At 44.3% G+C, this 26,922-nt stretch overlaps 1 protein-coding gene across 1 annotated transcript; it reads right to left on the bottom strand.

The window, feature by feature from the left end:
- Positions 1-1,209: 1,209 nt before the first annotated feature.
- Positions 1,210-26,848, bottom strand: prr12b (proline rich 12b). Its single transcript, XM_084678306.1, is given in 17 exon segments — positions 1,210-2,349; positions 2,928-3,023; positions 3,204-3,335; positions 3,500-3,597; positions 4,320-4,439; positions 4,529-5,676; positions 5,950-6,083; positions 6,277-6,393; positions 7,373-7,950; positions 8,048-8,840; positions 9,579-9,653; positions 12,390-12,593; positions 12,937-16,478; positions 16,481-17,428; positions 17,718-17,879; positions 18,295-18,452; positions 26,602-26,848. Coding segments are annotated over 17 exon segments (8,523 nt in total). The 5' UTR covers positions 26,685-26,848; the 3' UTR covers positions 1,210-2,214.
- Positions 26,849-26,922: the final 74 nt, after the last annotated feature.

The following is a 26,922-nucleotide window of genomic DNA, read 5'->3' as shown; positions in this document are numbered from 1 at the left end:
AGATAACCGCAGAACACAGTGTATAACTAAATATATGTATTTAGTAATGTTCATATATCATCATGTCAAAAACTGGAAATACAGTTATAAGCCCAGGCGCACTCGTAACACTTTACATCCTCGTTATCATTTCAAACTTTAATACTGTTCATAACAAAACGCTTTTGTTTTCAAATTGTATCTCGACTCGGTGTATCGCTGGCACAGTTGATGGCAGCAGCAATATGCTGCAACTCGCACAGTTTTTATTGGTGATCCACCGGCCACCAAATAATGTGGTTGTCTGAGAAGATACTTTCTCCTGCGCACCAGAAAGTATCTTGTGCGCACCAGAAAGTATCTTGTGCGCACCGGAAACTTTCTCGTGCGCACCAGAAAGTATCTTCTCAGACAACCACATTATTTGGTAAATCATTTTTTTTTCATATCCCTTTAGGGGCTCCGTAGGAAAACAACAAACAATTTTGCAGCTAAATAAATTGGCACAAGATGTACTATTTTATTCTCACCATGGCAACCATAGCGTATCTTTTATTTTGTCCATTATCTTTCACATGCTGGTCTAGTCTCAACCTTGAGTGAATACCACCGATTATGTTCAAGGCTATGTTACCATTTTACAGGGGGCAGAAGGGAGAGGAATGTATTTTGCTTGACTAATGTTTAAAAGCTCTTATCAACTGTTTCATCACTGTGTTAGGAACCTCAATACACCAGATAACAGTGGATAGTGATTTCCCATGTTAAAAGTTAATTTATTATTTTCTGTGGTATGTATGTCTGAGTTGGATAGGAGTTGCTCAACTTTTTTAATTTAAAAAGCATTGACTGTTAATGTGTTTTGTCAGCATCTCTGTGTCAATGTGACTCCAAATACCATTGTCTGCAAAACTGGTCTAATTTGTTTAATTATTTTCTCTCAATATTCCTGTATATATTGGATTAGTGTCGACTTCTTCAATGTCTTTCCTATTTTGTTTTCTTCTGGGGCCTTTAATTTTAACACCTCTTGCAGACTATTGAAGTTACAGCTAAATTAACTCATACTATTTATAACGGTCTTGAATTGATTTTATCATCATTCAATTTGAATGTCTCAGAATATCCAATCATACAAACTGTTCTTTTCAGGAAATACATTTAAATTCTAGTTTGTTCTTTAAAGGTGTAGGGAAAGCTAAATAACTTGCATGGTACCAGTTACTCACGTCATTTTCATACTTTTTAGCAGTTTTATTAGTTGTTGTCAAATACAGGAAGTTTCATGTACAGAAGAGGAAATGGGGATTTGACTGAAGAAGCTGTACAATATTTACAAACAAAAATGCTCTGTAAGAGTTTCAACAAATTATAATTATCATAATTAACAACAGATAAAAAAGACATACAGTAAACACGCTTTATAATCGTAATTCCAACACTGACACACTTGCTTTCAGAAAGTGCGCAGTTACTTTATTTTTATTCTGGCATAAAATCCTTTCTTATTGTCTTTTGAAGAACCAACAGAAAGAAGTTTGCTTAACTTTAAATACACTTTCCAAATTTAAGCAGACGGTAAATAAGGAACATCATACACTTGTTTGTTTCGTACAACTCAACTCTGCTCTTCACAACTGTTCCCCCTTCAGCTGTCAAAGGGGGTTATAGCAAAAGATTGTGGTTGGGCCATTTCATGTATACCCAAATCAAATATTATCATTTAAATCAATAACTGCAATCCCATCTGGGGACGATAATGTTAAAAATGTCCTTGTATAAATAATACAAATCATAATTATTAATACATATTTATATATTGTGTGTATGTATGCATGTTTGAATGTAGGTCACAAGAGTAGTCTCTCCTGTAGTGCTAGCCGATTCACCATAGTCCTGCTGCCCTCCACAGGTCAGGACAGAGCCCTTCACACATTCACAATTTTCACATTGCCTCCTCTGCTCGTCTTCTCTCATTGAGCCAAGAGATACTTTATAAGGGAATAAACTAAGTGTTAAAAAGAGTTTGTAGCACAAATTTAAGTTAAAATCCATCCTTCTTAAAAAAAAGAAAAGACAAAGAAACACCGGTTGTTTCCTCGCTGGGCGAGGACTGAGTGGGTTTAGGACGTCCGTTTTTTCTGTATTGTCCAGTGTTCTCCGCTTTCAACCTCTTTTTGTCTCCCAATATGGTTTATTATGTCTTCTTTTCAATCCTGGCTAGAGACCTCCTGCTCAGGTGTTGGTGCTCAGAGTGAGCAGCTCTATGAAGGAGTTGAAGAGGGTTTCCAGCCAGCCCTGGTTGGCCATACATTGCTGAACTACCTCCTCTTGGCCAGGGTCCTCGGTCGCCTGCTCAATACTGTCCGTCTGTCAGATCACAGAAGAGAATTGGGGCTTAGTATGCATAGGTATTATGCTACCACACCAGAGGTTTATTGTTATTATTACATTTACATTTAGTCATTTAGCAGACACCCTTATCCAGAGCGACTTACAGTATATACAGGGACATTCTCCCCGAGGCAAGTAAGGTAAAGTCCCTTGCCCAAGGACACAACGTAATTTTGCACCGGGAATCGAACCTGCAACCTTTGGATTACTAGCCCAAATCCCTAACCGCTCAGCCATCTGACCCAGTTTTATTACAGTGCATCATATCTGTCTGCACCTTTCCGTTGCTTTTTACTTTATTTTTTGCTTTTCATAATATCACATTCTATTATCACATGTGTGTTAAAACCACAATGTGAATTTCTCTATCTGTGAATTTCTCTATCAGTTAGCCAGTTACAGACATTACACTGAAAAGAGTAGATACAGACACTTTCGGGAAAAATGTATTTCCAAACTACAATAGTGTGAAAAGGTAGAACAGGAATAGCGAGGCTGTAGAAGACATAGGGTAACCTTCAAGGAAGGTCACTGCTCATCCACAATAGTCTTACCTCCTTCTTGCAGTGCAGGAAGGTGTGGTATTTGTAGTGGTGGAGGGAATGGTAAAGGCTGTAGATTCGACACGTCTCAGTAGAAAGCTTTAGATCCTGATGTTGAGAGAAAGAGAGGGATGGATGGATAAAGTTACAACACAAACTGTAGTTTGATAAACTCTTCAATTTCTTTGCATTTTCCACCCTAGTGTCAGAAGTCAGAAAACTTAAAAAGGGACGTGAACACTGTTGAACTAGCTATTTGCTGGGACAACACACATATTTGCTTCGTACCTGTTGCTTGGGCATGCTTCTCTTGACCCGGTTTAGAGTTTTGCGGTTGTAGCCCTCACCCCCAAGGTGCAGTTTAACTGCTCCAGAGTCCAAGGTATCAGCCGTCATTTTCGGAAACATGTGTAGAACCTCCTACAGGGAAAGATAGATAGTGTTTTGTTGTTGAAGATTTCAGAACATGGAAGGGACAGACTGTTGGAGGAAAGTAGTAGAAGGAGCAAGTATAAAAATAATCAAATATAATTCAAACAGATTAGAACAAGCCGGTAGAAAAATGAAGGGGCGTACTAGCATACCTGGTGCTGAGCACTCATGTTGACTCTCCTCAACAGTCTCCTCTTCTGTTCGTTGAGGAGGCTGTCAATTTTCCTCATGGGCGGGAGGTACAGTTCATCTAAGGAAGGGGAGACAAGAGGACAAGTCTGCGTCACTTCCTTGTATTCCCAAGACTGACATCAACTCTAACGTCACCCACAGTTCATATTTTCTCTCTCGTTGTCATTCAACCACAAATTCCCCTTTTCAATGATGTGGCTTATGTGCAAATAGCGCATGTACTGCATATATAATCCTCATAACGTTACTTACAGTGCCAATAGGGGTCTAATCGTGTGTATGTTCAGGCAACTTTTATAACGTTACTAAATAACATCATTAGGATATTCCGATGCCCCCACATTTCTATTTCCTGAAAACACTTGAGACGTTACTCTTGTCAGTTGACACCACAGGTACATAACCATGACTTTGTGGAGACTAAAATAACATTGTGGTCACGTTCTGGAATGTACATTTTTTAGCTGGGACAACATCTTATCTCAAATACACTGATCATAAAAAGGTTTAGGTATAGTTTGTGTTCTTAGGTATTCTTTGAAAGCTTCAAATCAATTTTAAACGTTTACAAAAGTTGCCATGCACACATACATCACTTTGCCTAACAGAAAACTGCCCATTTAGATTTTATAATTCATTTATTAAGACCCTTTTACCCTATTCCACAAGTATCTCTCACACTACAGCACTTTCCCTCTCTTTGTCACAAACGCCCATGGTTCTCTGTATCCATCTTGCCCTTCTGTCCCTCCCCTCTGCCCTCTCCCTCCTTCCTCTGACCGTGTGTGTCCTCCAGGGCCTGGATCATATCAGGGTCCAGGGCAGTGCTGACTAGCATCTCCACGTAGCTCCTGAACATCTCCCTCATGGCCCGGCTGTTCATGCCACCTCTCACTGAGGCTGCAGGACAGAGAGAGTTTTATCACCACGATGTTGATATTTTACCATTAAATGTATTAAACATACATTACAATATCTGGGTCCCACACCTTCATCCTCACTGGGTTGGTCAGGGGAGGAGTCGGACTCCGAGGAGGAGGGTATATCCTTCAACCACTTCTTCCTCTTCTTGGGCGGTGGTTCAGCTTTTATTTTCATAGGCCTTGCCCTAGACGGACGATCCACTTTCTTCTCTCCCCCTCTTTTCTCCTGCTCTCTCCCTAGCTCCAGTCCACTACATCTCCTCTCTACCTTCTCCACCTGATGTTTCTTCTCTTTCTCCTCCCTTTCCCTCTGTTCTTTTTCCCGCTCTCTTTCTCGTTGTTTCTCCTTTTCTCTCTCCTTCTCTTTCTCCCTTTCTCGGCGCTCTCTTTCCTTTAGTTCTCTCTCTTTCTCCTTATTTTCCCTCTCTTTATCTCTTTCCCGTCTTTCTCTCTCCTTCAGCTCTTTCTCCTTCTCTTTTTCCCTCCGTTCTCTCTCCCTTAGCTCCCTCTCTTTCTCTCTTTCCCTCTTCTCTCTGTCTTTCAACTCTCTTTCCTGCTCTTTTTCCCTTCGCTCTTTCTCCTTCATCTCCCTCTCTTTCTGCTCCCTCTCTTTCTCCTTCATCTCCCTCTCTTTCTCCTTTTCCTTCTTTTCTCTTTCCCTTAACTCCCTCTCTCTCTCCCGTTCCCTCCTCTCCCTCAATTCCTTTTCCCTTCTCTCTTTCTCCTTCTGCTCCCTTTCCTTTTCTTTCTCCTTTTCCCTTCTTTCTTTTTCTTTTAGCTCTTTCTCTTTTTGCTCCCTCTCTCTCTCCTTTAGCTCCCTCTCTCTTTCTCTCAGTTCCTTCAGCTCCCTCTCTTTCTGCTCCCGCTCCTTCTCTTTCTGCTCCTTCTCTTTTTCCTTGTCCCTTTTCTCTTTCTCCTTCAGCTCTCTCTCCTTTAGCTCCCTCTCTCTTTCTCTCAGTTCCTTCAGCTCCCTCTCTTTCTGCTCCCTCTCTCTTTCTCTCAGTTCCTTCAGCTCCCTCTCTTTCAGCTCCCTCTCTTTCTGCTCCTTATCCTTCTCTTTCTGCTCCTTCTCTTTCTCCTTCTGCTCCCGGTCTCTTTCTCTCTGATCCTTCTGCTCTCTCTCCCGCTGTCTGTCCTTCTCTCTGTCATCTCTCTCCACTCTGGGAGGAGTCTGACTGAGAGCAGGAGCTGTTGGCTTAGGGAGGGACTGGCGCCTGTCAAGAGACAATCAGAACAGTCACAGTTTAGAGGTAACTCTTGATTGGCTGAAAGGTTCATTATATCAGAGCCTGACATCCAATTGTTGTGATTTGGCTACGTAAATTAAATACAATTAGTCATTCATATTTCAAATAGTAAAAAAGCAACTCAATATCCATATAACTTTCACAATGTTTTTAAGTGTATTCATAATATATATACATACAATGTATAACTGTTATGGGTCTTATTAGGTTGTACGGGTATGGCCATTGAGACTGACATACCTCAAAGTGAGACCAGGTCTGTGCCAGGGCTTTCTTGAGCAGACTCGAACATAATCCTTTTTATTTACATTCTCTAAGAACTTCACATACAAGCGCTGGTACCGCATTTTTGCATCACCAAAGTAACCCAGATACTAGATGGGAAATGACAAGAAAAAAAGCCACTTAACACCTAAACACATTTAAACACAAAAGTCACTTTCAACTAAATAATAAAGAGCATCAGAATTTTCTTTGTCCAATACAATGTTTTTTTTAATACAAGATCTATAACCAGCCTTAAAGGGAAGTAACAAGAGTGTGGTCTTAAACAGAATGTGGACTCACATTGCTAGTGGCACAAAACTGTCTCTGTCCATCTTTGATCTCTGGGCTGAACTTCTGTAGCAGGGCCTTCTGGACCCTCCAGATGGGGGGGGGTTCCCGGCCTGTCTGTAAGGCCATCTGGATACACACAAAGTAGTTTGTCAGCATGTGTGTGTGAGAGTTAGACAGAACAGCAGCTAAAACACAATTCATTTGCTGTAACAGCTAATTCACCAAACCCTGTGTGGCATGGGTGGTCTTTGTGCAGCCCCATCACTCACTTAACACGGCAAGCATTGGGGGCAACTTCACAGGAAGAACACCCAGTTGTCTTCATCAACAAGAAATGGACCCCATACAGAATGCCGATATACGGCCGTCGAAAGAGAGGCCCTGGCCATCAAATGGTTGGTCACTCGGTTGCGTTGATACCTCTTTGGACTTAATTTCCTACTAATCACCGACCATGCCCTCCTGGAGTAGAAGGCCATGGCAAAGGACACAAATGCCAGAGTATCCCGATGCGTCCTCATTGGAGTGGCACATCATTTGGGGGGCGAGAGACTGCGACGTGGGTGGTCTCTGTGCTGCCCCAGTGAACAATCACTCACTTATAACGGAAAGTACAAGGACCCAGGAGCGCAAGGATACATCGGGCAGAGGCGGATGAGGCACAGATGACCCCAATGACCCCTGATCAGCCATCCTATAACAGTGTGCCAGAGGTCCATGAAGAGAACTGGTGAGAGGACAAACTAGAAATTGTATTCTAACAAGTAGATTGTATAGAAGAGAAACCCAACTGCCCAGGCACCACGGACAGTTCGCAAACTGAGTCCTGCAGCGCCACGTCTGATCGCTAGCTACCCTCTCTGAGCTCTCCCAATAAATCACGCTCTCCGAGGCTTTTGTGTTCAACCACGGTGTTGTGCACCTCATATTTCGCCACACCAGTGACTCCCAAAAAAACATTTATTATATATAAGGTAATAATTCAAGGTAACTGTGAATGTATAGATATGAACGAATCACCTATAACAATCTTGAAATGAAGCCCACCACATTATAGCCAGAAGCACCATGCTTCACTCAATACGCCAGGCAGTCTGCTGCTCACCTTGAGTGTGCCGATATCTTCAGTCCGGACCACAAATTCATCCCTCTCCCGAAAGATGCCCTCCCCACCACTCTCGCTGTCCTCCTCCTCGCTCTCACCAGCGATGGCAGCGTTCGCCTGCTTCTTAGCAAGATGAAGCGAGGTGATCTGGGGGGTAGGTGCGTCCTCCGGGGTGGGGGGCGATGGTGGGCAAGAAGAAGGGGAGGAGGAGGAGGGCTGGGCAGTCTCTGGGTCCATGTCTGGGTCCTGGTCCTGGTCAGGAGGGGAGGAGGATGGAGGTGGTGTGGTGGAGGAGGAAGGGGGGAGGGCAGGCAGAGGTGGAGAGGATGGCGAGGGGAGGACTGGTGGGAGGTTGAAGGGGGTTGGGGAGGAGGTAGCACGGTCAGGATGGAGCTGTAGAGGGTGCAACGCTCCCTGGAGTTCCTGCTCCTCTTCCTCATGGTGCTGTGGGGGAAGAGGTGAGGGTAGGGACAGTGGCGGGGGAGGGAGGGGGGAGGGAGAGGAAGAGGTGGGCGGGGAGAGGGAAAGGGATGGAGGGGAGGGTGGCGCCGGGCCAAGGGGAGGCCCAGATGGGGAGTCTGTGGATGGATGAGAGTAAATCAAATATTAGAATATTAAGAAAGAAGGCTTGAGAGAAAGACCAAAAAGATGGACACACACAAAAATGTAGATCACCTTCCACTTTAGGAGCATCTAGCATCGCAAAGTCGTGGTCTCGCTCTTCTTCGTCCTCTTCCTCTATGAGTCTCCTTTCTACACTCTCCTCTTCCCTCTGCTCATCCTCCATCTCTTCCTCCTCCTCCTCCTCCTCTTCCCTCTCTTCTCTATCCATGGCCTTCGGCTGATTCTGCTCTGGGGACTCTATATGAGGCTGTGTGTCGTTGTGGGTGAGAAGCTGGGCGTGTGTACGTTCGTCTCCCTCAACCTCCATATGGCCCACATAAGTCTTTGCCTGTGCAGGTGGGGTGACTGGCATGGATGGGCTCTCAGGCCGGACTTGTGGACTGGACGGGGAAGGTGTGCGCAGGGGCGGAGCCACAGCAATGGCAGCGACCAAAGAGTGGGGCGTGTCGTAAAGGGCAGAGATGGCCGAAGAGATGCTCTTCTGGAGGTCCTGGTTTTTGCTGACAGAGTCCTCCTCATCGGAAGAAAAAGAGGGCAGTGTCTCCAGGTTCCTCTTCAGTTCCTCATCCAGACGCTTGCAAGGGCTGGGGCAGTTGCCAAGGGCTAATCCCCCCTCTCCTTCCCCTTCCCCAAATGCTGGTGGTGGAGCCAGAGGTGGCGGAGGAGGCGGGGATAGCGGGCGGATGCCACCCTTCAAAGAGATGGTGTCGGTAGACTGAGCCTCTCCCACTGGGCTCAGGCCCTGCAGGCCTGACCCTGGTCCTCCCGGCTGCTTCTTTCCTGTCTTGAGAAAGTCCAAGAAGGAGGCCATGAAGCCAGGCTTAAATTCTGTTTTGTCATCCGCCTGTAGCATTATGCAATAGGAAAGGAGAAGAAAGCAGAAGAGTAGATAAGAGTAAAAAAAATCAGGAAAAGGAACATTTGCTTGTACTCAAATCATTGAATACTTAACATAATCTAATAATATTATAGCCATAGTATCAACAAACAGATTTTTCAATCTTCATACAATTATTCTTGAGGGGGTTGCAACATTTCTGTCGACCTAAATTGAGGACGTTTACTATAACCAACAGCAGGGGGAGTCCAAGAGCACCAAACTATAATTGAGTAACCGTGGCAACAGCTACCCTGGCAACAGCCTTCTCTTTCCTTTCCCCCTTTCTCTTCTTTTGTCAGTCAGAAAGGTCTGGCTGTCAATCACTGCTCAAGTCTCAATTTCGCCCTCTATTGGCATCTAACATGCACACACAAACCCTCCTCCCACCCTCCTTAAAATAAAACATTAACAGGTTTTATCTTCTGTGCAGTACATGATCTTAATATTTGTTGGTTTTGGAACAAATATCACCAACTCCCTACATATATCTTTAGTGACTGCCAGTGCAAATCTTTATTCAGAGATATCTTAGTTTCATAAGCTTTTTGCACACCTCTGAAATTGAGATTGAGGTAGAGTCTATGGGTTTTCGCAGCAAAACTGAAGGCACCTCTGAGTTATGACTTGCAAATATATGACTTATGAATTATAAATGGTACTATGAGCCAGGTTGTGATGAGTTGTAGGATTCTGGAAACTTACTGAACTGGACAGTTTCTGCATAGCGGCCCAGGCTTCTGGTGTGATCTGATCCTCAATGTCTCTGTCCCATGTCATCTGTGTTGAAACATCAAAGGAAGACTGCTGTACACAAACTGCATTTTTGGGGGTGAGTTTTTTGTTTCATGTAAACTACAACTATGCTGATTGGATGGTGTGGACAACAAAAAGTACAAGCATCGTCCATTTCAAGATATGCCCAGTTCAATTCAATTATAACTGGAAAAGGTAAAGGGGGTTACCCTGTTCACATGACACAAGACCATACTTTTATGTACCTATATTGGAACCATATTCCTGTGGCCTGCATGCTACAAAAGGGTCAATTAAAGCCCCGAGAGCATAAAAAATGGTTTCGGACTGATTTAGAAATACTGGTTTTGTATTTAGTGCTTGGGCAATGGCTTGATTAAAGGCAGTGGTTTGATATTTAAACTCACCTGTTACATTTAGCATATTCAATTAGATAACAGAGACAGTGAGGTGAGTGTGGAGATATAAAAGAGGAGGGGACATTTTTCCTTTCTCCTCTTTGCCCCCTCAGCCTGTGCAAATTGCACTCACAGTCCACACCTCATTTCACTGGGCACTTTCCTGCATTCACATTCTCTCTGTTGCTGAGGCAACTACCTACCGCCATCTTACTTTTACTGCAACCAACTACGAGACATAAACAGATGGAAATCAGAACATCTACCTCAGACAAAAGACTGTCTCGAGCACCACTCAATACCTCCATGATAGACAAAGCAATAAGACACGTCAGGGAGCAACCATCAAGATTTCACTGATGTCTTCGATTTCCAGTTAAATGAAAAATAATTGTTAATAATTATAATAATAATAATTATTATTATATTTTGTTATTGTAAATTATATTATACTTAGTGTCCTTCCTATTAAACAACAAATGTATCTTTTAGGCAATAAATGGTAAGATTTTAGGAAAGGTGTTTCCTCAAAAATAACCTTTGAGCTCCCTCCAAAGTGTATATAGTATAGGATATTGTGACATGGAAGATGATACGATGACAGATGACAAGGAAGATGACACAAAACATTGTGATGACCCTCCCCTTTCTTGGACACCTTTGGTGCCATTTCTAAAAAATCCACTGTGAAATTAACATGAAATTGACTTTGACAATATATTATTCAAAAGTCAGTAAAGAACCATTTTAACTGTATTTGCCAGACAAATAAATAACATTATATTTGTAAGCAGAGACTAATGTAAAATTCCCACACATCCCTACAGCAGAATCTGTAAGCAACTGTGAGTATACACAATACATTTCCTACTAGTCAGATAGACTCTGAAGTCATTGTTTCCTCAAACAACAATGGCCGGGTTTCCCAGATTCATAAAGAAGCTCTTAACGCTAAGAGCTTCTTAGGAGCGTTCTAAGAGCGTTCTAGAGCGTTCTTAGAACGCTCCTAAGAAGCTCTGAGCGTTAAGAGCTTCTTAAAGAATCTGGGAAACCCGGCCAATGTAAGTTGTGCGTGGACATAAAGGAAGACATGGCTAAAGGTCAAGGTCATGGTCAAGGTCCCTATCTGTGTATTGTCGCTTTCCATGTTGTCTATATCTTGTGAGGTGTGGAAACACTTTGTTGCTTTTATGGATCTTGTCTTGTTGTTTTTGTTCTATGTTTCTCTATCTGTATGCTATGTCTTGCTTGTCCTATGTTGCCCTGCGTGTGTTCATTGTTCAATGACAATTTGTATTGTAACTGTTTTTAATAACTTGCCCAGGGACTGCGGTTGAAAAGTAGCCGGCTGGCCAAAACAGGCACTTTTACTTAAAACGTTGATTAATGTGCACTGTCCCTTATATATATACACATTTGTGGTGGGCATAGATTATTTATTTTTAATCTAGATTAATCTCACTGTAATCTTGGCGTTAATATAGATTAATCTAGATTAAAATGGCTCATTTGAATTCCGCCGAAGGCATTCAGAATTTGTGTGCTACCCAAATAATGACTAACAGTAAGTATTTGAGAACGGGTTTATCAAGCCAGGTGGCGCATTAGACCAGGGGCTCATCATCTGTTTCCAAAATGCATAACAAACTGCTTGAGAAAGCTGGTCTACTATGACAATTGGTGATTAAAAAAAATTATGTTCAATGAGATGTACTTGTGTTTATTAACTGTTTATTAGATTAGTTAGCTTGGCTGATGGAGCTGTGCTGACGGGCTTGCCTCGGTTGCACTCCAACATAGTAGTTTGACGACAACTCTTCCCATGCGCTACATCAGTGCTTGGCCAGGCATCTTCCGCATTAGCTAAGGGATGCTTTGCGTTTAGGTGGTATTTGAGACTGGAAGAACTCCTAATGTAAACTAATTCCGCATAGCACAAGGTGCAAACAACCTTAGTCTTGTCGAGATTTACATTGGGAAGCTTCTTAAAAATACTTTTTTTTTCCCTGAAGCAAACCAGGCGGCTTCATAGCTGCATCCATGTCAGCTTGTCACGTTTGATGTGATAATTTCATACACAAGGCATACACACAGGTTTGAAGACTCGTTCTCGCCCCCTACAGTGCAATTCGGCTAGGTATACATCCGCGCTAAAATATCAAGGTGAAAGTCATCATAGCTTGCGTAGTATAGACCCAGCTCCTAACCCAATTTTGAGAATAGATTAACGATAGATTATCGCCCGATCAGAGTTTCACGTTAACGTAGCACGTTAACGCCGATGACGGCCCACCACTAATGAAAATAAACAAATCCTACTGTTGTCTGATAACATCCCACATTATACCCGATTGCATCTCACCTCTTGGGCTTTCTGCTTGATCTTCTCCTGGGACCGATTCATGTCGCTTTTGTTCATGTCAATCCCAGCTGTTGGTCCAGGACTCAAACCAAGGGACGGAGCGGAGCCCACCGAACCATCAGACAAAACCGGATCAGTGCTGGACAGGGAGTCTGTCCTCAACAAGGAATCTGAAGGAGGTATCGAGGGGATAGGAAGCTTTATCTGTAAGAGAGGTAAGGAAATGATTATGGGGGATAGGGGTAAGGATACGTAGAGGCGGATATAAGTAGCAAAACAGTGTTTTGATGGGTAAACATGAGTCAATGGTGCTCAATTGTCAATTAATGAAGCTCCTGTCTCCATTCTTTACCCATCTTTATTTCATGCTTTGCATTGTTGGAGTCATTAGCTACCCCACTATTATCCAGTAAGCTCGCTTGACAGCTACTTAATTTTGAGATTTGTATTGTGAAAAACATAGCAGGCAAAACCACAGGGACAAATACACACAAATAAAGTTATGCATGGTTTTTCCAAATTGATCCAGGTTCAGGAAAGAAATTACCTTTATAGGCCTAATGGGCTCTTGATGCTGGGGCTGTGGTTGTTGTTGTTGCTGTTGTTGTTGATGGTGCAGATGTTGCTGTTGGAGGTGTGAGTGTTGCTGTTGCTGCTGATGCTGGTGATGCGTTTGTTGGTGGTGGTGTTGGTGTGGGTGGTGTTGAAGGTGTTGCTGTTGGTGGAACTGCTGATGTTGATGATGATGTTGTTGTTGTTGATGTTGTTGTTGGTACTGAAGGTTTGGTACTTTGTTCATGTCTCGGTGCATCTCCATCATCCCTTCATCTCTCCTGCCACGACCCCTGCCCCGCCCTCGACCCCTACGACTTTCACCGCCCACTGCTCCCATCAGCCCCCTGCAGTAAGAGGGCTCTGGGAGAGGACGGATGCGAGGTCGCCCCCGTGGCCGTGGTGGACCTTCGCGTTTGGGTTTGGTTGGTTTTCGGCCTCTTTTCTTGGGACCGTCGTGGGGAAGAAGCTGCGGAGGGGGGCCTAAAGAGGCGTATCCTGTGTTGTGGCAGAAGTCCATGTCACCCATCAATGGGCTGAGGCCACCTACGCCAGATGCAGCACCCTTCCTGCAGCTAGACACCAGGTCAGGAAGCAGGTCAGGGAGGCGGCGACTGTTGAGGCGAATGTCGGCCGGTACATTGGCCTTGTCCTCATCATCCTCAAACTCGTACTCCTGAGCATAGTTCTTCTTGGCCTGGGGCTGCGGTTCACGCCGCTGCTTCAGAAGGTGGAAAGAGCTGGTCTTTAGCAGTTTTTTGGGCCGGGATGAGCAGAAGATTGGAGAAGTTAGCCCCCCTGCCCCTCCACCCTGGCCTACTATCATCTTGTTGACAGAGCCATCCGCAGAAACTCCAGTTGGACCGCCCATACCAAGGCCAGGGGTTTGAGACTGGATCAATCCAAGCTGTTCGGTGTTTACAGTGGAGGGTAGCTCGTGGGTCTTTAGAGTGTCCAAGTCCAGGTGCATGGTCCCATTTCCAGCTTCTGAAAGACCGTGGCAGTACTGACCATACCCTTGGTCGCTATGGTGACCCATCATGTCATAACCACCTCCTCCACCACCTGCCTTGATTGCTTCCAGGCCCTCTTGCCCTTGCCCACGGACTTGAGGGATGCCCTCTTGCACCCCGTGGCCTGCCCCAACACCACCCGCACAGCTAGACTTGTACTCATCGGAGCAGAACATGTCTTCCATGCCTGGGAAGAAGGATCGGTCTTCGTCCTGGAGGAGGGAATCAGGGAAACAGATGGAGGTGAGAGGCACAAACCTCTGCTGCTGCTGTTGAGCTTGGTTCTGGCCCCCTTTCCCCACTGGGCTCACTGTGTCAAACTGGTGATCTTTGAGCTGCTCCAACTGGGATTGTGAGAGCTGAGCTTCTTGGTCCCTTTGTTGCGGCTGCTGCTGCTGTTGGGACCCCACATTGGGCGTTAACTGGTGGGCGTGTGGGTGGGCATGGGGATGTGGGAGCTGGTGGTGAGGGTGGGCTTGCTGTTGGTTGTGGGCATGGGGGTGGGGATGGGCATGGTGTGGGTTGAGGTGGTGCAGGTGAGAAGGAGCAGAAAGGCCCAAGTCGGGCTCAGAGAGGAAGTCATGAAGCTCTGACGCCGTTTGTTGGGGATGGTGATGGGCTGGCAGCCTATGTTGCTGCTGTCTGTGTCTATCGCTGCCACCCCCTTCCCCTCCCCCGACACCTCTTTCCGAAGCACCTCCACTGTCTCTACTGTTGGCCCGTGATAGGGAGCGCTCCAGCATGTCCAATGGGGAGACGGAGTTCTGGCTGGCTTGATCTCTCGGCTGGGCTCCCCGGCCATAGTGGGCCTCCAAAGCCTGAGACTGGAGTTGAAGCTGCAGCTGAGAGGACTGGGACTGAGGGTGGGTGTCAACCCCGCCTGGCCCTGTCCCTCGAGATGACCCCAGCAGAGCTTGCTGACTCATTGGGTGCTGCTGCTGCTGAGGAGGAGCTTGCTGGGCCTCCATCTTGTTGCGGGTGGTATGGGACAGGACAGACTGGAGCATGTGTGCGGAAGGCGGCTGCTGGGGTTGATCAGGGGAAGCGTCCATCATTGAGAGGGAGGACTGGGACTGCCGTGGCTGCTGCTGGCCGTCGGGAGTCTTGCGCAGGTATGGTAATTCTGATGGATCAGGGGGCTTCTTAAGCTCCATGTGGGGGTGACCATGGGCGTGGGCATGTTGGTGAGTATGTTGGGAGTGCTGGCCATGCTGGGCATGCTGTTGGTGCACGGTGTGATGGGGGTGTTGCATGTGTGGGTGTTGCGAGTAGGGGTCACCCCGTCCATAGTGTACCACTGACCCCAGCGAGTCATGTTGGTGTATGTGGGTGTGCTGGAGGGAGTCGCCGCCCACGCGACCCGAACCTACGCTAGACAGCACCCGCTCGTTCTTTGATTGCTGCTGCTTCTTCATTGACTCCAGGTGGCTCTCCAGCACGCCACCACTGCCCCCCACACCTGCAGTTACAGGTGCCGTGCTGTTGGTGGCACTATTAGTGCGGATGACACTCTGAAGGTGATAGCGCTCCTCAGAGGCCTTGTTCATGTCGTAGGCCATCCCTTTGCCGGAGTCTCTGGGCTGAGACATGGCCTGGGGAGGTTGCTGCTGAGGGGGCTGCTGCGTGTGGTGCTGGGAGGGATGGGGAGAACTCTGGGCGTGTAACAAGTGCTGAATCAGGAAATCATCGTCATCGTCTTCATCCTCGTCTTGGGAGCGCTCCATTCCCAGCATGTCAGAATCTGGTTTAGGCTTGGGGGGCGTGGGGTGGTAGCTTTGCTGCTGGGGAGCCCGAGTATCGGGGTATCCTTGTGGCGAAGATAGGAAACCAGGCGAAAGGACAGAGGAGAGGAATTTGCTACCGCCCGGTCCCCCAGGAGACTGGGCAGGGCGGGCCGGGGCGGGGGAGTGTAGTCCAGGTCGAATAATAGCAGAGTTGTTGGATGGGGAGGGGCTGGAGTCAGGCAGGTGATAGGAGCCTCCCCCCCCACTCCCTACACTGCTAGCCGCACCTGCCGATCCTGCACCCCCCCCTCCTGCAGCACCTCCGCTGACCCCTGAAGCAGGGCCGCTTCCCGCTGACCCTCCAGCTCCTCCAGAGCCCAGGATCGCTGGGGAGTGTCCTTGGCTCCCGTAAACCAGGGAGGGACTGCCACCTCCTCCGAGGGAGGCCGGCAATGAGCCGTACCCTGAGTCTGTCCCATAGACTACTTCAGCAGAGAAGGAGCGAGCCCCTGGCCCTAAGCCTCCATAACCCTTTGCAGAGCCTCCCGTTCCAGAGCTCAAGTCCTGGGCCTGAGGAGAGCTGAAGCCTCCATAGGGCTGGGTGAGGTGTGAGGGAGGGCCCTGGCTGGGGGAGTAGGACTGTGGCTGAGGCTGCTGCTGCTGCTGGGGAGGAGTCTGGCCAGGGACGCCTGGATTGGACTTGACAGAAGCAACAGGGGAGCCATAAACAGAGAGACAGGGCTTGGTTGGGGGCTGTTGGACAGGGGTGGAGGACACTGGAGGGGGTGGCGGTGGTGGGGGGGGGGAGGCGGTGCAGACTGGGAAGGAGCCTGTTGTCTTGAAGGGGCAGACGATGAGCTGGAGGCAGGGTTGGGATTGGAGTTTGAGGATGAGCTGGAAGAGGTTGAAGAGGTGGAGGATGCTGAGGGGGGGGTGTGGGGGGTCCGGGAAGAAGAGGACGCAGATCCTGAGGAGGAGTAGCCGCTACTGGAGCTTGAGCTTTTGGCCCCCTTGGATCCTGAGGAGGAGGCCGAGGAGGTGTAGGGGGTCTGGATGATGGGACGGTACACCTGCTCAGGCCGGGACGAGGATTTGGCATCTGAGGACGGACTCTGGTCACCCAGAGGACTGCAAGACACTCCTCCATGCCTGTGATGTGCCATCTGTTGGTAACCAGTTGCCCCGCAGCTGAGGTAGTGCTGCAAGGGGTGGGGTGCCGAGGAGGAGAGCTGTGACTGTGCTGGAGAGGAGCGCTGGTAGTGCTTGATGACGCTGTCCTGACGTGGGACGGCCCTCTCCTGCGGGGGCTGTGGTGGCGGGGCCGGCGCAGAGGAAAAGACAGAGGCATTGTACAGCTGAGATGACTGGTCTTGAAGCTGAGAGGACAGCAAGTTGAACTGGGGAGGGGGCAGGTGACGACCGGAAGGGTTGGACGGGGCCTGTGGTGGGGGCCCTGTAGGGTCCTGAGTCCCTCTGTATGCAACACTTTGCGAAGAGAGCAGCCGATCAAAGCCTAAGCTGGACTGGGAGGATGTCTTAATGTGCAGTAAGGGGTCATGGGGGGACAGGAGCCCGTTGGTGGTAGGGTTGAAAGTGGGTGTGTCCTGTAGGGAGAGGGATGGGGTGAAGGAGCGTCCGGAGAAAGAGGCTGGGTGCTGATAGGCAGACAGCGCTGATGAGGAGGGAAAGGAGCCAGATCCAGGGAGGGCGCCAGAGATGAAAAGTTCAGCTGGGTTTGGTGTGTGCATTGCTGTGGGAAACAGAAAGGGAATGACAAACAGTAGGTGGCAATAAATTCCAAATATATTTACAGATATTTGTTAATGTGCAATGTCAATTAGCAATTGTTTAAGATCAAATTTATTTGAATCTTTATTTGTTTAAGATCTGGATGTGTAAAGTGTTATGTTTGGTCCTTCCTATGATGAAACAGATCAATGGATTTTTTGCAATGTAACTTCATAGTACAATGTTAACAACACCAATTAATGATCGATTAAAACCCCCATCTACATCCCAATGAACATACACACACTCACCAGTTTGCCAGGAGGGTGTGCGGAACTGAGAAAGGAGAGAAGAAGCCGAGGGGGGGGGTTGTGGTGTCCGGGACTCCAGCGCAGAAATCAGGTTCATGACAGACGGGTCGGGGCCAGAAGCACTGGCGTGGTGTAGCCCTGCATCAAACAGTCCTGACAGTCCTGAGGGAGAAGGTGCCAGTAGAGTCAACCGTAACCACCTGGACAGTCAATCTAAGTAGGAACTGATTATTCAAGGGATGAGGTAAATGACACTCACACAAACACAGTTATAGCAGTCCTGTACTGAATTATTATACTTCAACCATTATTTGACTTGGGTTGAATCAAAGGTGACAATAAGTACGACAAGAAAAACACCTATTTTGTAGTAAATATCATCATATATTTCTTATTTTGTAAAATATATCAGCATTTCTAACAGTGATGGAGAAAAAAAAGAAAGAAAAAAGATCACTGGTGTAGACTTCTAGGCAAGCATATGGAACCAAACAACAATATCAATACCTTCTTTGACAAGCTATAAAGGATGGAGCCCCCCATATTTTTCACAAACCCCTTGAGTAGTTGACCTTACCTAGGCTCCGCCCAGCCGCTCCCCAAGCTCCACCCTGTCCAGAACTTCCTGGGTGGTGATTGGTTGCATAGCCCTGCAGAGGGTGGGGTGTGCCATAAGCCTGGCGATGGAGAAGCTCGGAGTCTGGATGGGACGACCTGGAGCTCCCATACACCAGGCTGAAATAAATTAAAGTGAAAGAAGAAATGTTTTCATTTATTTGATAAATGGCTCAAAAGCGCCTATATGGAAGGGGGTCAGCTATATCCAGATTTTGACTCCAAGGTGTGCAGTTGCATCCGATATATATTTCTGTTAGTTTATAGAGGCAACTCATCAAATATCCATCCTCCTGTGTCCATGGTGTGGTGTTCAGGCTAACACACATTGGTACCAACAGTACCCACGTTTTTCCAAAATATGAAAACGTATGTCTATGATACTGTGCTGGAGTGATACTACTGTTTTTCAAACGAGATAGCGTCTTTTTTTTCACAGGTCCCTTCAGGGGCTCCGTAGAATTGATAGGTCAATTCTGATTTCAGGTTTGATATTAGTTTAAACAATAGGTTTGGGGGTGAGATAGAACATACACAATTTCCACAGAAATTGTACCCACTCTAGTTTCATTCATGTAGTCAATTTCCTCGGAAGCTTTTTTCTACAATTAAATCTAATTATACCATTACTATATAATAAACCGAGGTAATACACTGTCGTAATACATTCTATGTCTCTGAGGTCACTTGCCCAGTTTTCTGCCCCCAATTTCAATTAATTATGGCTGTGGCCAATTAAATATCAACAAACACAATGCACTGGTTCCTGTGTCACCCATGCCATTGTGATGGATTGCCTCTCTATATACATATATAGAGAGAGAAAATTGTTGCTCTTGTTGGTTAGCTGTAACTGATTTAAAATTATTGTACTCACTGTGAAATATTTTTACTGTTGCTTGTTTTTCTACAAGTACACTTTTTTGAGGTTTATGTCGTTTAATTGTAACTTATTAAACTACATGCTCTTATGGTTCTTCCCTTTGGCACTTTTTTTTTCACAATGTATGCTTCATGTTTGGCTACCCAATGTTTGGGGATATCTCGATGTTATGATCAGTGACCTATGCACTTTTGTAAAGCTCTCTCTTGGAAGTTGCTTGGAAGCGTCTGCTAAATAAATATACTAATAATGTATACACTCTATATACACTAACAGTACATTATTTCCTCGTAGAAACACAGTGCTATGAAGAGTAGCTACAATATAGTCCTGCATGTCGCATTTTTATTACATTTTCTGTAATTAATCCTCATATCCTAGACCTATCCTTTTAAGTTTTTTAAGTTTAACATTTAAAGAAAAGCATTGATGTGTCTGCGGTGCCTCCCTCTTAAATAGCATGACAAGCAAACAAAAATGTTAGTTCCAAAACGACTATTAAGCTACAGTTATTTGGGGGTCTCATTTTGGTGTTTAGCCAACTAGCATAGCAGCGCAACGAGCTAGCTACTGTAGACTGCATTTCGAAGTGGCTCTATAATGTTAGACAGAAGGGCTGATTAAAGAAGACACACTTGCATCGTACATTTTGCGAACATAGAATTGCCTATAGTTGACATAGGCTAATGACCCTGGCAAAAAAAGTTGGGCTGCTTAAGTTTAAGTGGAAATGGCCTGTTGGTAGAATCATTGTCGTTTTGGCTGTTAATAAACTTTGAATTCAAAAATGTGATCAACCCTTATGGACTGTCTCTTTGTTGTTTGTGATCTCTTAGGTATCGATATGAAATCGGTATCGTTTCAGTTTGAAGTAGGCCTATAGTTTCGGTATCGAGTATTGCGATACTAAACTTGGTATTAAAGTCAAAATGTTGGTAGGCCTATTGTGACAAAACTACCCCAACATATCTGACACACAAATATACGATCTTCTTGCCTCCTAATGCATGCTCCCCCCCCCCCCCCCATTGCTTATCCAACTACAGGCAAGCTTTCTAGTCGTTCACATTCCATCAGCAGTAGCAGACAGTTATAGCCGGACAACAAAACCACAAGACAAGACCGGGAGTTTTTTCATTGATAAAAGTGTGGTGAGCTGAGTGCGTATCTGACTCCTCTTCAGACACTGCTAAGTTTAGCCACAGCACTGCTAGCATATGCCACTCTGACTCAGACTTCAAACCAGCCACCACTGTGTGTGTGCGTGGGTGTATGTGTAATTGGTGTGTATGTAAAAACAGCGTGTGTCCTCATATTTGAGTATGTTTCCAGTACATGGTGGGGAAATATTTGTTGTGCTATAGCCATGGGAATTAACTGTATAAATGGACTTTAGCTGGTGATTTATTTTAGTGATCACCTTACTTCATTCAAACACACACAGTTGTGGCTGGCCTGCATCTCAAATTGCATAATTTCTTTTACTTTTAGTATACTGCAGCTGCCCTTACAAAATACGTACTGTTGCATGCAGGATGCATACAAAATAACCAACTACTTTATCATAACATTGTACCTTGAACTTTGACGCTGTTGCTTATACAGTACTGTGCAAAAGTAAAGTACAAATTATTTAGGGAATAATGAAATGAGACAACTAAACACAATAATTGCACTTTCATACTGCTGCACGAATACTGAAGAGTATTAATATAAGCAATCCTGGGTGCCTAAGACATCTGCACAGTAAGACTTCTGCACAGTGCTGTAAAAGTAATGTAGCACAATATTTGTGTACATTGTTGAAAGAATGATTGCTACATTTTTACCTTGAAGATACAAAAAAACGTGAGGCTGACCAGAGACATGCATATTGTCAGTAGGCAACCAGAAAAGCTCTGCAAATGTTACTTAACTTTGTAATTTGTGTCTTTCAGTTGATGTGACATATTCCACCGTGCAAAGGATTGTTGGTCAGAATTGCCAGTAAAGCACATATGTTGTACAGCACAGCATTTTCAAATGAGCACCTAACCTCTCTGTTCACTACATGTTCCCCACCTTTGCTTCTTGTCCAGCTTAATCTCTTTTCCTCCTCCATAAAAACGCCCTCCTCTCCTACACTACCACTAAGTAATCCCATAACACACAGTGAAGTGAGCTTCAGTCCTTAAGACTGTGAACGAGCAATTGAAAGAGAAGGGGGGTGGAGTCAATTGATCTTTCATTTAGATGGACTCTCACAATCAACCACTGTTTATTTACAACTGGACTTTATTTTTAAGCAGGCACTTGAATTTAGACATTCGATAAACATCATATAGATATTTTAAAGCAGAAATTGATGACATTTGTTAGAAAAAATAAGTGTTTTGGTAGATACAATGAGCAGGAAAGCTGTCAATGTCTGGTCTTGATTCTCGGCTTTCCTTTTGCAGACTGTTGTTGAGCAGTGACAGTTTGAGAAACACAGCAGTGCTAATCCAAATTAACATGCAACAATGGCAAGGCCCAAATCAACAGTTCGATTTTTCAGTACAAAAGCCTTCTCAACCCATTGAGACGGCCAAGGAAGACTACTCAAAAACTCTACCAGATGTAGGCCTTCATGAGTCCATATATATCATAAGAAGAAAGAATACACTGGCAGAATCTTAAACCATGCCCTTCACAATACAAATTACTAGTGCACCTTAGGAACAAAAAGGCCGGGTTACGTTTAGCACCAAAAAAACTAAATTATCCTGTAGAGTTCTGAAATGATATGTGATAGACATGAGGTGAAGAGTAATTTATACCAGAATGTTGAAATGAAGAACATGTAAAACATGGTGGAGTTATGCTTATGGTTTGGAAATGGCTGTCGCTGGAAGTGTCTAATTTATCTTCCTTGATAAAGCAATTGCTGATGGCGGAAGCTTGTTAAATTCTGAAATGTACAGAAATATTTAATATTTTGAGATACAACTAAATGTCAACAAATTCATTTGTGGAAGCTTAATCATGCAGCAAGATAAATTACCCCTAGCCAAGGTAGCCTAATATCCAGACCTAAATATAATTACGCTTGCTTGCTTAAATAAATAAATAAAGGGAAAACTAAACAAATTGAAGACTCCTGTATTATTATTATGATATTTATTTGACGGTGCACCTTCACAGTCAAAGAAAGAACTCCAGGGGGCAAATGTAAGAAGGTGCTTATGCGTGAAAATGGGTGCAGAAACATGTGTATGGGTGTTTCTACACAATTTCTGATTTATGAAAAACACGTGAGAATCTGCGTACCTCTGCGCACTTTAAAACCCATGCGTACATATTTTTTTTATGTGATACGGCGACACACTGTGACCAAAAAGCAGGGAGAAAGTGCATGCATTACAAATGACAGTTTTACGTGATCTACAAAGGGAGAAAATTGTAGGCTATCTACAACTTATGCCAATTACCTTGCTTTAGCCTATTTAGCCAGAAAGAAAATGTATGAATTTGGGCCAGAAATGAGTTATTCCAAATGTGATCTAGATAAGGATAATTTATTGTCATTCCCAAAAAAATGGTACATGAGCTGGAACGAAATTAGGTACTAAGGTCCGGTTAAAACCACTCACAAATAACTAACTAAACTGCTCATCATAAATAAATACAATAGATACAGTTAACCAATCATACACACATATAGATACATACTAAAAGAACCTGAGAAATTAGCAGCATAGTAAAACAATTTCAGTGTTAATTTTAGATCAAAAGTTCAGTTTGTCTGTTCTGGAGTGTGGCAGAGTTAATAAGTCTGACAGCTTCTGGGAAGAAGCTGTTCTTTAACCTGGTTGTTCTGGTTCTGATGCTGCGCAGCCTCCTGCCTGAGGGGAGAGGGACAAATAGTCTATTGGCAGAGTGGGAAAAGTCATTCATAATGCTGGTAGCCCCAGTCCTGATGGTAGCCCCAGTCCTGCATCTGTTGATGTGTCACCGATTGCTGGGAGACTATATCCAATAATTTTCTCTGCCATCTCAACCACACACTGCAGGGCCTTCCTATCTGTATATTTGTCATATATTATTGGTGCGGAATGCTTTAGAGCTTTTGGAGGACATCGCCAATAGTAGATGAAGGCGAGCGGGAGTTTAGGGATTGTGACGATTTATTGGCCCACAATGATGACTGGTTGACAAACCGTTCTAGATGTGTTGGAAAGCCTAACAAAAGTCAAGCAAATCGAATGTAAAAGTTCTATAATATATATATATATATATATATATATATATATATATATATATATATATATCGATACATATTGTGCCACAAAGTACCATCCCATTCTTATTAAAAGCACTTTGAGCCCTTGCAGCCTCTTGCATTCAAGTCACTTACAGGTCAAGTCAATTAAGTCTGTGAGGGTTCATGGTTTAGGGGGGACATTGGGATTGGACCGATGAAAACAAACGTGTGATATTGGTCACATATGCAGTGTTCATAAATCTGAGAAAAATGTTGCGTAGGCTACATAGTTTTCCAGTTTTCTCCATAGGCATACTTTTACCGATGAATGTAGAGAGTTTGATACAGTTGACCCCAGGTCACTTGGAATAAGTGAATTTGTTATACATTTTATGAAATTCAAATGTTATTTCAACATGTGTTGGATTTCACAAATATTTTGTGCCAAAGGTTTTTTCCACATCTGATTCAAATGCACATAGGCTGCTGAGCAGCAAAAATTATATATTGTGTGGCACAGGGCCATGGGGTGCAATAAGATACCTGGACCACATCACTAAGCTTCTGGGCTTGGAGATGCCCTTGACTTTGGGCTTTAGCCATAAAACAACTGGCGGCTTGTTTGGGTCTACTCCAACATAGGGGATGTGGCAACGAAGGGGCATATCTGATGGGGAAAGGCTGGACGAAAGTAATTAGCTATTTCAAATTGACAAATGGAAAACATGTTATATTTTACCATGGAAGCATGTTCTTTTGAACTTATGCTTTGAGGCAAGCACGCTTATGCAAAATGTAGCAAATGTTTACACATATGGATACTATGCATTTTCTGTGTTAAATGATTGGGTTTGTGAGATGATGTATGAGTCATCTACAAATTGGCGCACATTTAACTTAAAACTCAAAAGTCAAAACATACGCCTATTGATTAATTTCATTGTACAATAATAATAGACAAACCGTTATAGGCTCTATAGGAATTAACATTTCAATACATTGTATTACATGCATTTGTTTTAACGTGTAGTCTATATAGAGTAAGAAAAAAAGATACAAGGAGACGTCTGTGTGGTGCAAGATTGACAAGTTAGGGTAGGTTAGGGTAGGAAATAAATAATAATATGTGAGATAACAATAGGGAGCCTTGCTGAGAGCAAGCACACCTAATTATGGATACTCCATTACTAGAAGGCCTATTATTATTAACTGTCAACTCAACAGTTAAAGCACATGTATCCACGAGACATATCCAAATGAACATTTCAATGAAGCTTCTATGTAAATATGTATATAACAATAATAATAAAAACACAAAACCCTGATTAAACCAACTCTGGGCTTTTTCTTTGGAATATGGAAATAAATGCAAATTAATTATGGATTGCCTTGCAAAACATTGCCTTCTCAATGCTTGGTCAAGGACGTGAATATCAAGCTGAAGCAACAAAGTAGCTAGGCTAGGCTAGCATGGTCTACCAAGATTGATTTGGTTGTCAAGGCGACTGGTAATGTGCGTGGCCAGGTCGCCTTCTTTCAACTGTAAGTAGGCCTCTATACCGACAGACTGGGGAATTATAATGAACAGCTATTTTAACTTGCAACAGGGTTTTTAACAATAAGTAACAAATGTTTTGTCAATGTTGGTTGTTTTGTTAAGATGCCACTGCCCAATGAAAGACACTTGCGATACTCCTTACACAGTAGCCTCTCTGCTAGCTTGCTTGTCACATCATGGTTAAGCTACAGTACTAGTAGCTATGCCAGCTAAGCTAGCTATTTATACCAAGCTATATGGCAGTACCTGCTATTAGCAAACATTATCTGCCATGGTTTGCTATGACTTTAATTAAACCCTAATCTGAAACTGTCAATGTCAAAAAATGAATGACATTCGTTTAAGACGATTCACATCCAACATGCTAGTTTAGCTAGAGATTCTCAGTGAATTGGCATTAGCTTAATGTGTATGTCTGCAGTATAGTACCCAGTTTGTTGCTTTTGGATTAGCTAACGTTAGCTAGCGGGCTCACTAGCATTGCTAGTGTGTACCTTGCAATTATGGTTTCGCTGGCTAACGTTTGAGTGAAAATGCATACTGAACATAGCAACACAACATAGTATGTTTTTATTCTTAATATGGGTAGTGCTACTGTAGCTACCTTGCAAGGTAGATCCTAATATTAAATCATCCTGATTAAGTAATTTAGATGTCGTTGGAACCACGATATTCCATTAATTACATTCGATAATTATTAATTCAACTATGCAGTCCATTAATTGTACTACAAGTACTAGGAACGATACTGTCAAGATAGCGAGTATGATAACTAGTCTAGCTACTGGGTTGCAGTCATATTTTGAACGCGTTTTGTAAGGAATAATGCAAAGATTATATTTATTATTACATGTTGGCTGTTTTGTATAGTAAATACAAAAACCGTCGTTCAAGTTTATTTCATTGGGTAATAGCTAGATATAGAAGACGCTGAACGGTTCTACGACGACAAAACCACCACTGCACCATACTTCGACTCGACTTTGCAGCACTAGAGCCATTGCATTTCTGAACAGTGAGTGAGCTAGACTAGTAGCTACTTACAGTAGCATGCAAGCTGCCGACAGTAGCTAGCTTTCAACCATCACATTACCAAATGTATTTGATTTGTAGGAGGTAGCTAGCGAATTAGCGCCCGTCATTGTTTTGTAAATATTATACATGGAATAATTTATAAGCAATGCTCAGTCTATTAACATTAAACAGCTATTTAAATTTAATAATTTATTTTCAGCAGACAGGCTTTTTCTATTTTTATTTATTTTTGATAATACGTTCGATAGCAAGCTGTATACTCAAACCCATCCCCCTCTTTTCGCCCTACTCCCCCCTCTTTTCTGTCTCGGTCTACCTTCAGTATCACGCATTAACTCTCAATCGCATTCCTTGCATTTTCAAGACACCCCTTCCTTGCTAATGCAATACAAATGGCTGTACCTGAGACTTCCAAACAATTGAGTGAGCAGACCTATGTATATGAATGCAGTGAGAGCGATAGAGGGAGCACGAATTGCAATGCCTCTATCGGCATGGGCATTGTTACAGCAAGCTAAGCATGTTTATGCATCCAGTGTATGGGTGCACATGCAGGGGTACAAATGCTTACCTTGCCTTCGCCGATCTCTCGTAACTCCATCCCGTTCCAGCGCCCAAATCACCGAATCCTGTACCAGGATAATTTCTATCCATTAAAGAAAAGACGAGGGATGAAGATGGAGAGATTGTGAAGGGGAAGGGGAGGGAGGAGATGTCTTAAATTATCGTAGCCTACGCTATCACTCCCTGTGTCTTTTTTTCCTCTGCTCAGGGTCTGTTTATTTCTCCCGTTTCACGAGCAAGTCCTCGAGACTAGGACCAGCGCGGAGGGGGAGAGGAATGGAGGGGAGGAGGAGGGGGAGATGGAGGATACAGAGGGGAGGAGGGTGTA

Source organism: Hypomesus nipponensis, chromosome 17 (genome assembly GCF_054491055.1).
Source record: "Hypomesus nipponensis isolate SF chromosome 17, ASM5449105v1, whole genome shotgun sequence".
NCBI lineage: Eukaryota > Metazoa > Chordata > Actinopteri > Osmeriformes > Osmeridae > Hypomesus > Hypomesus nipponensis.
Note: the sequence above shows the minus strand (reverse complement) of the source record. Positions and strands in the feature narration are given on the sequence as shown.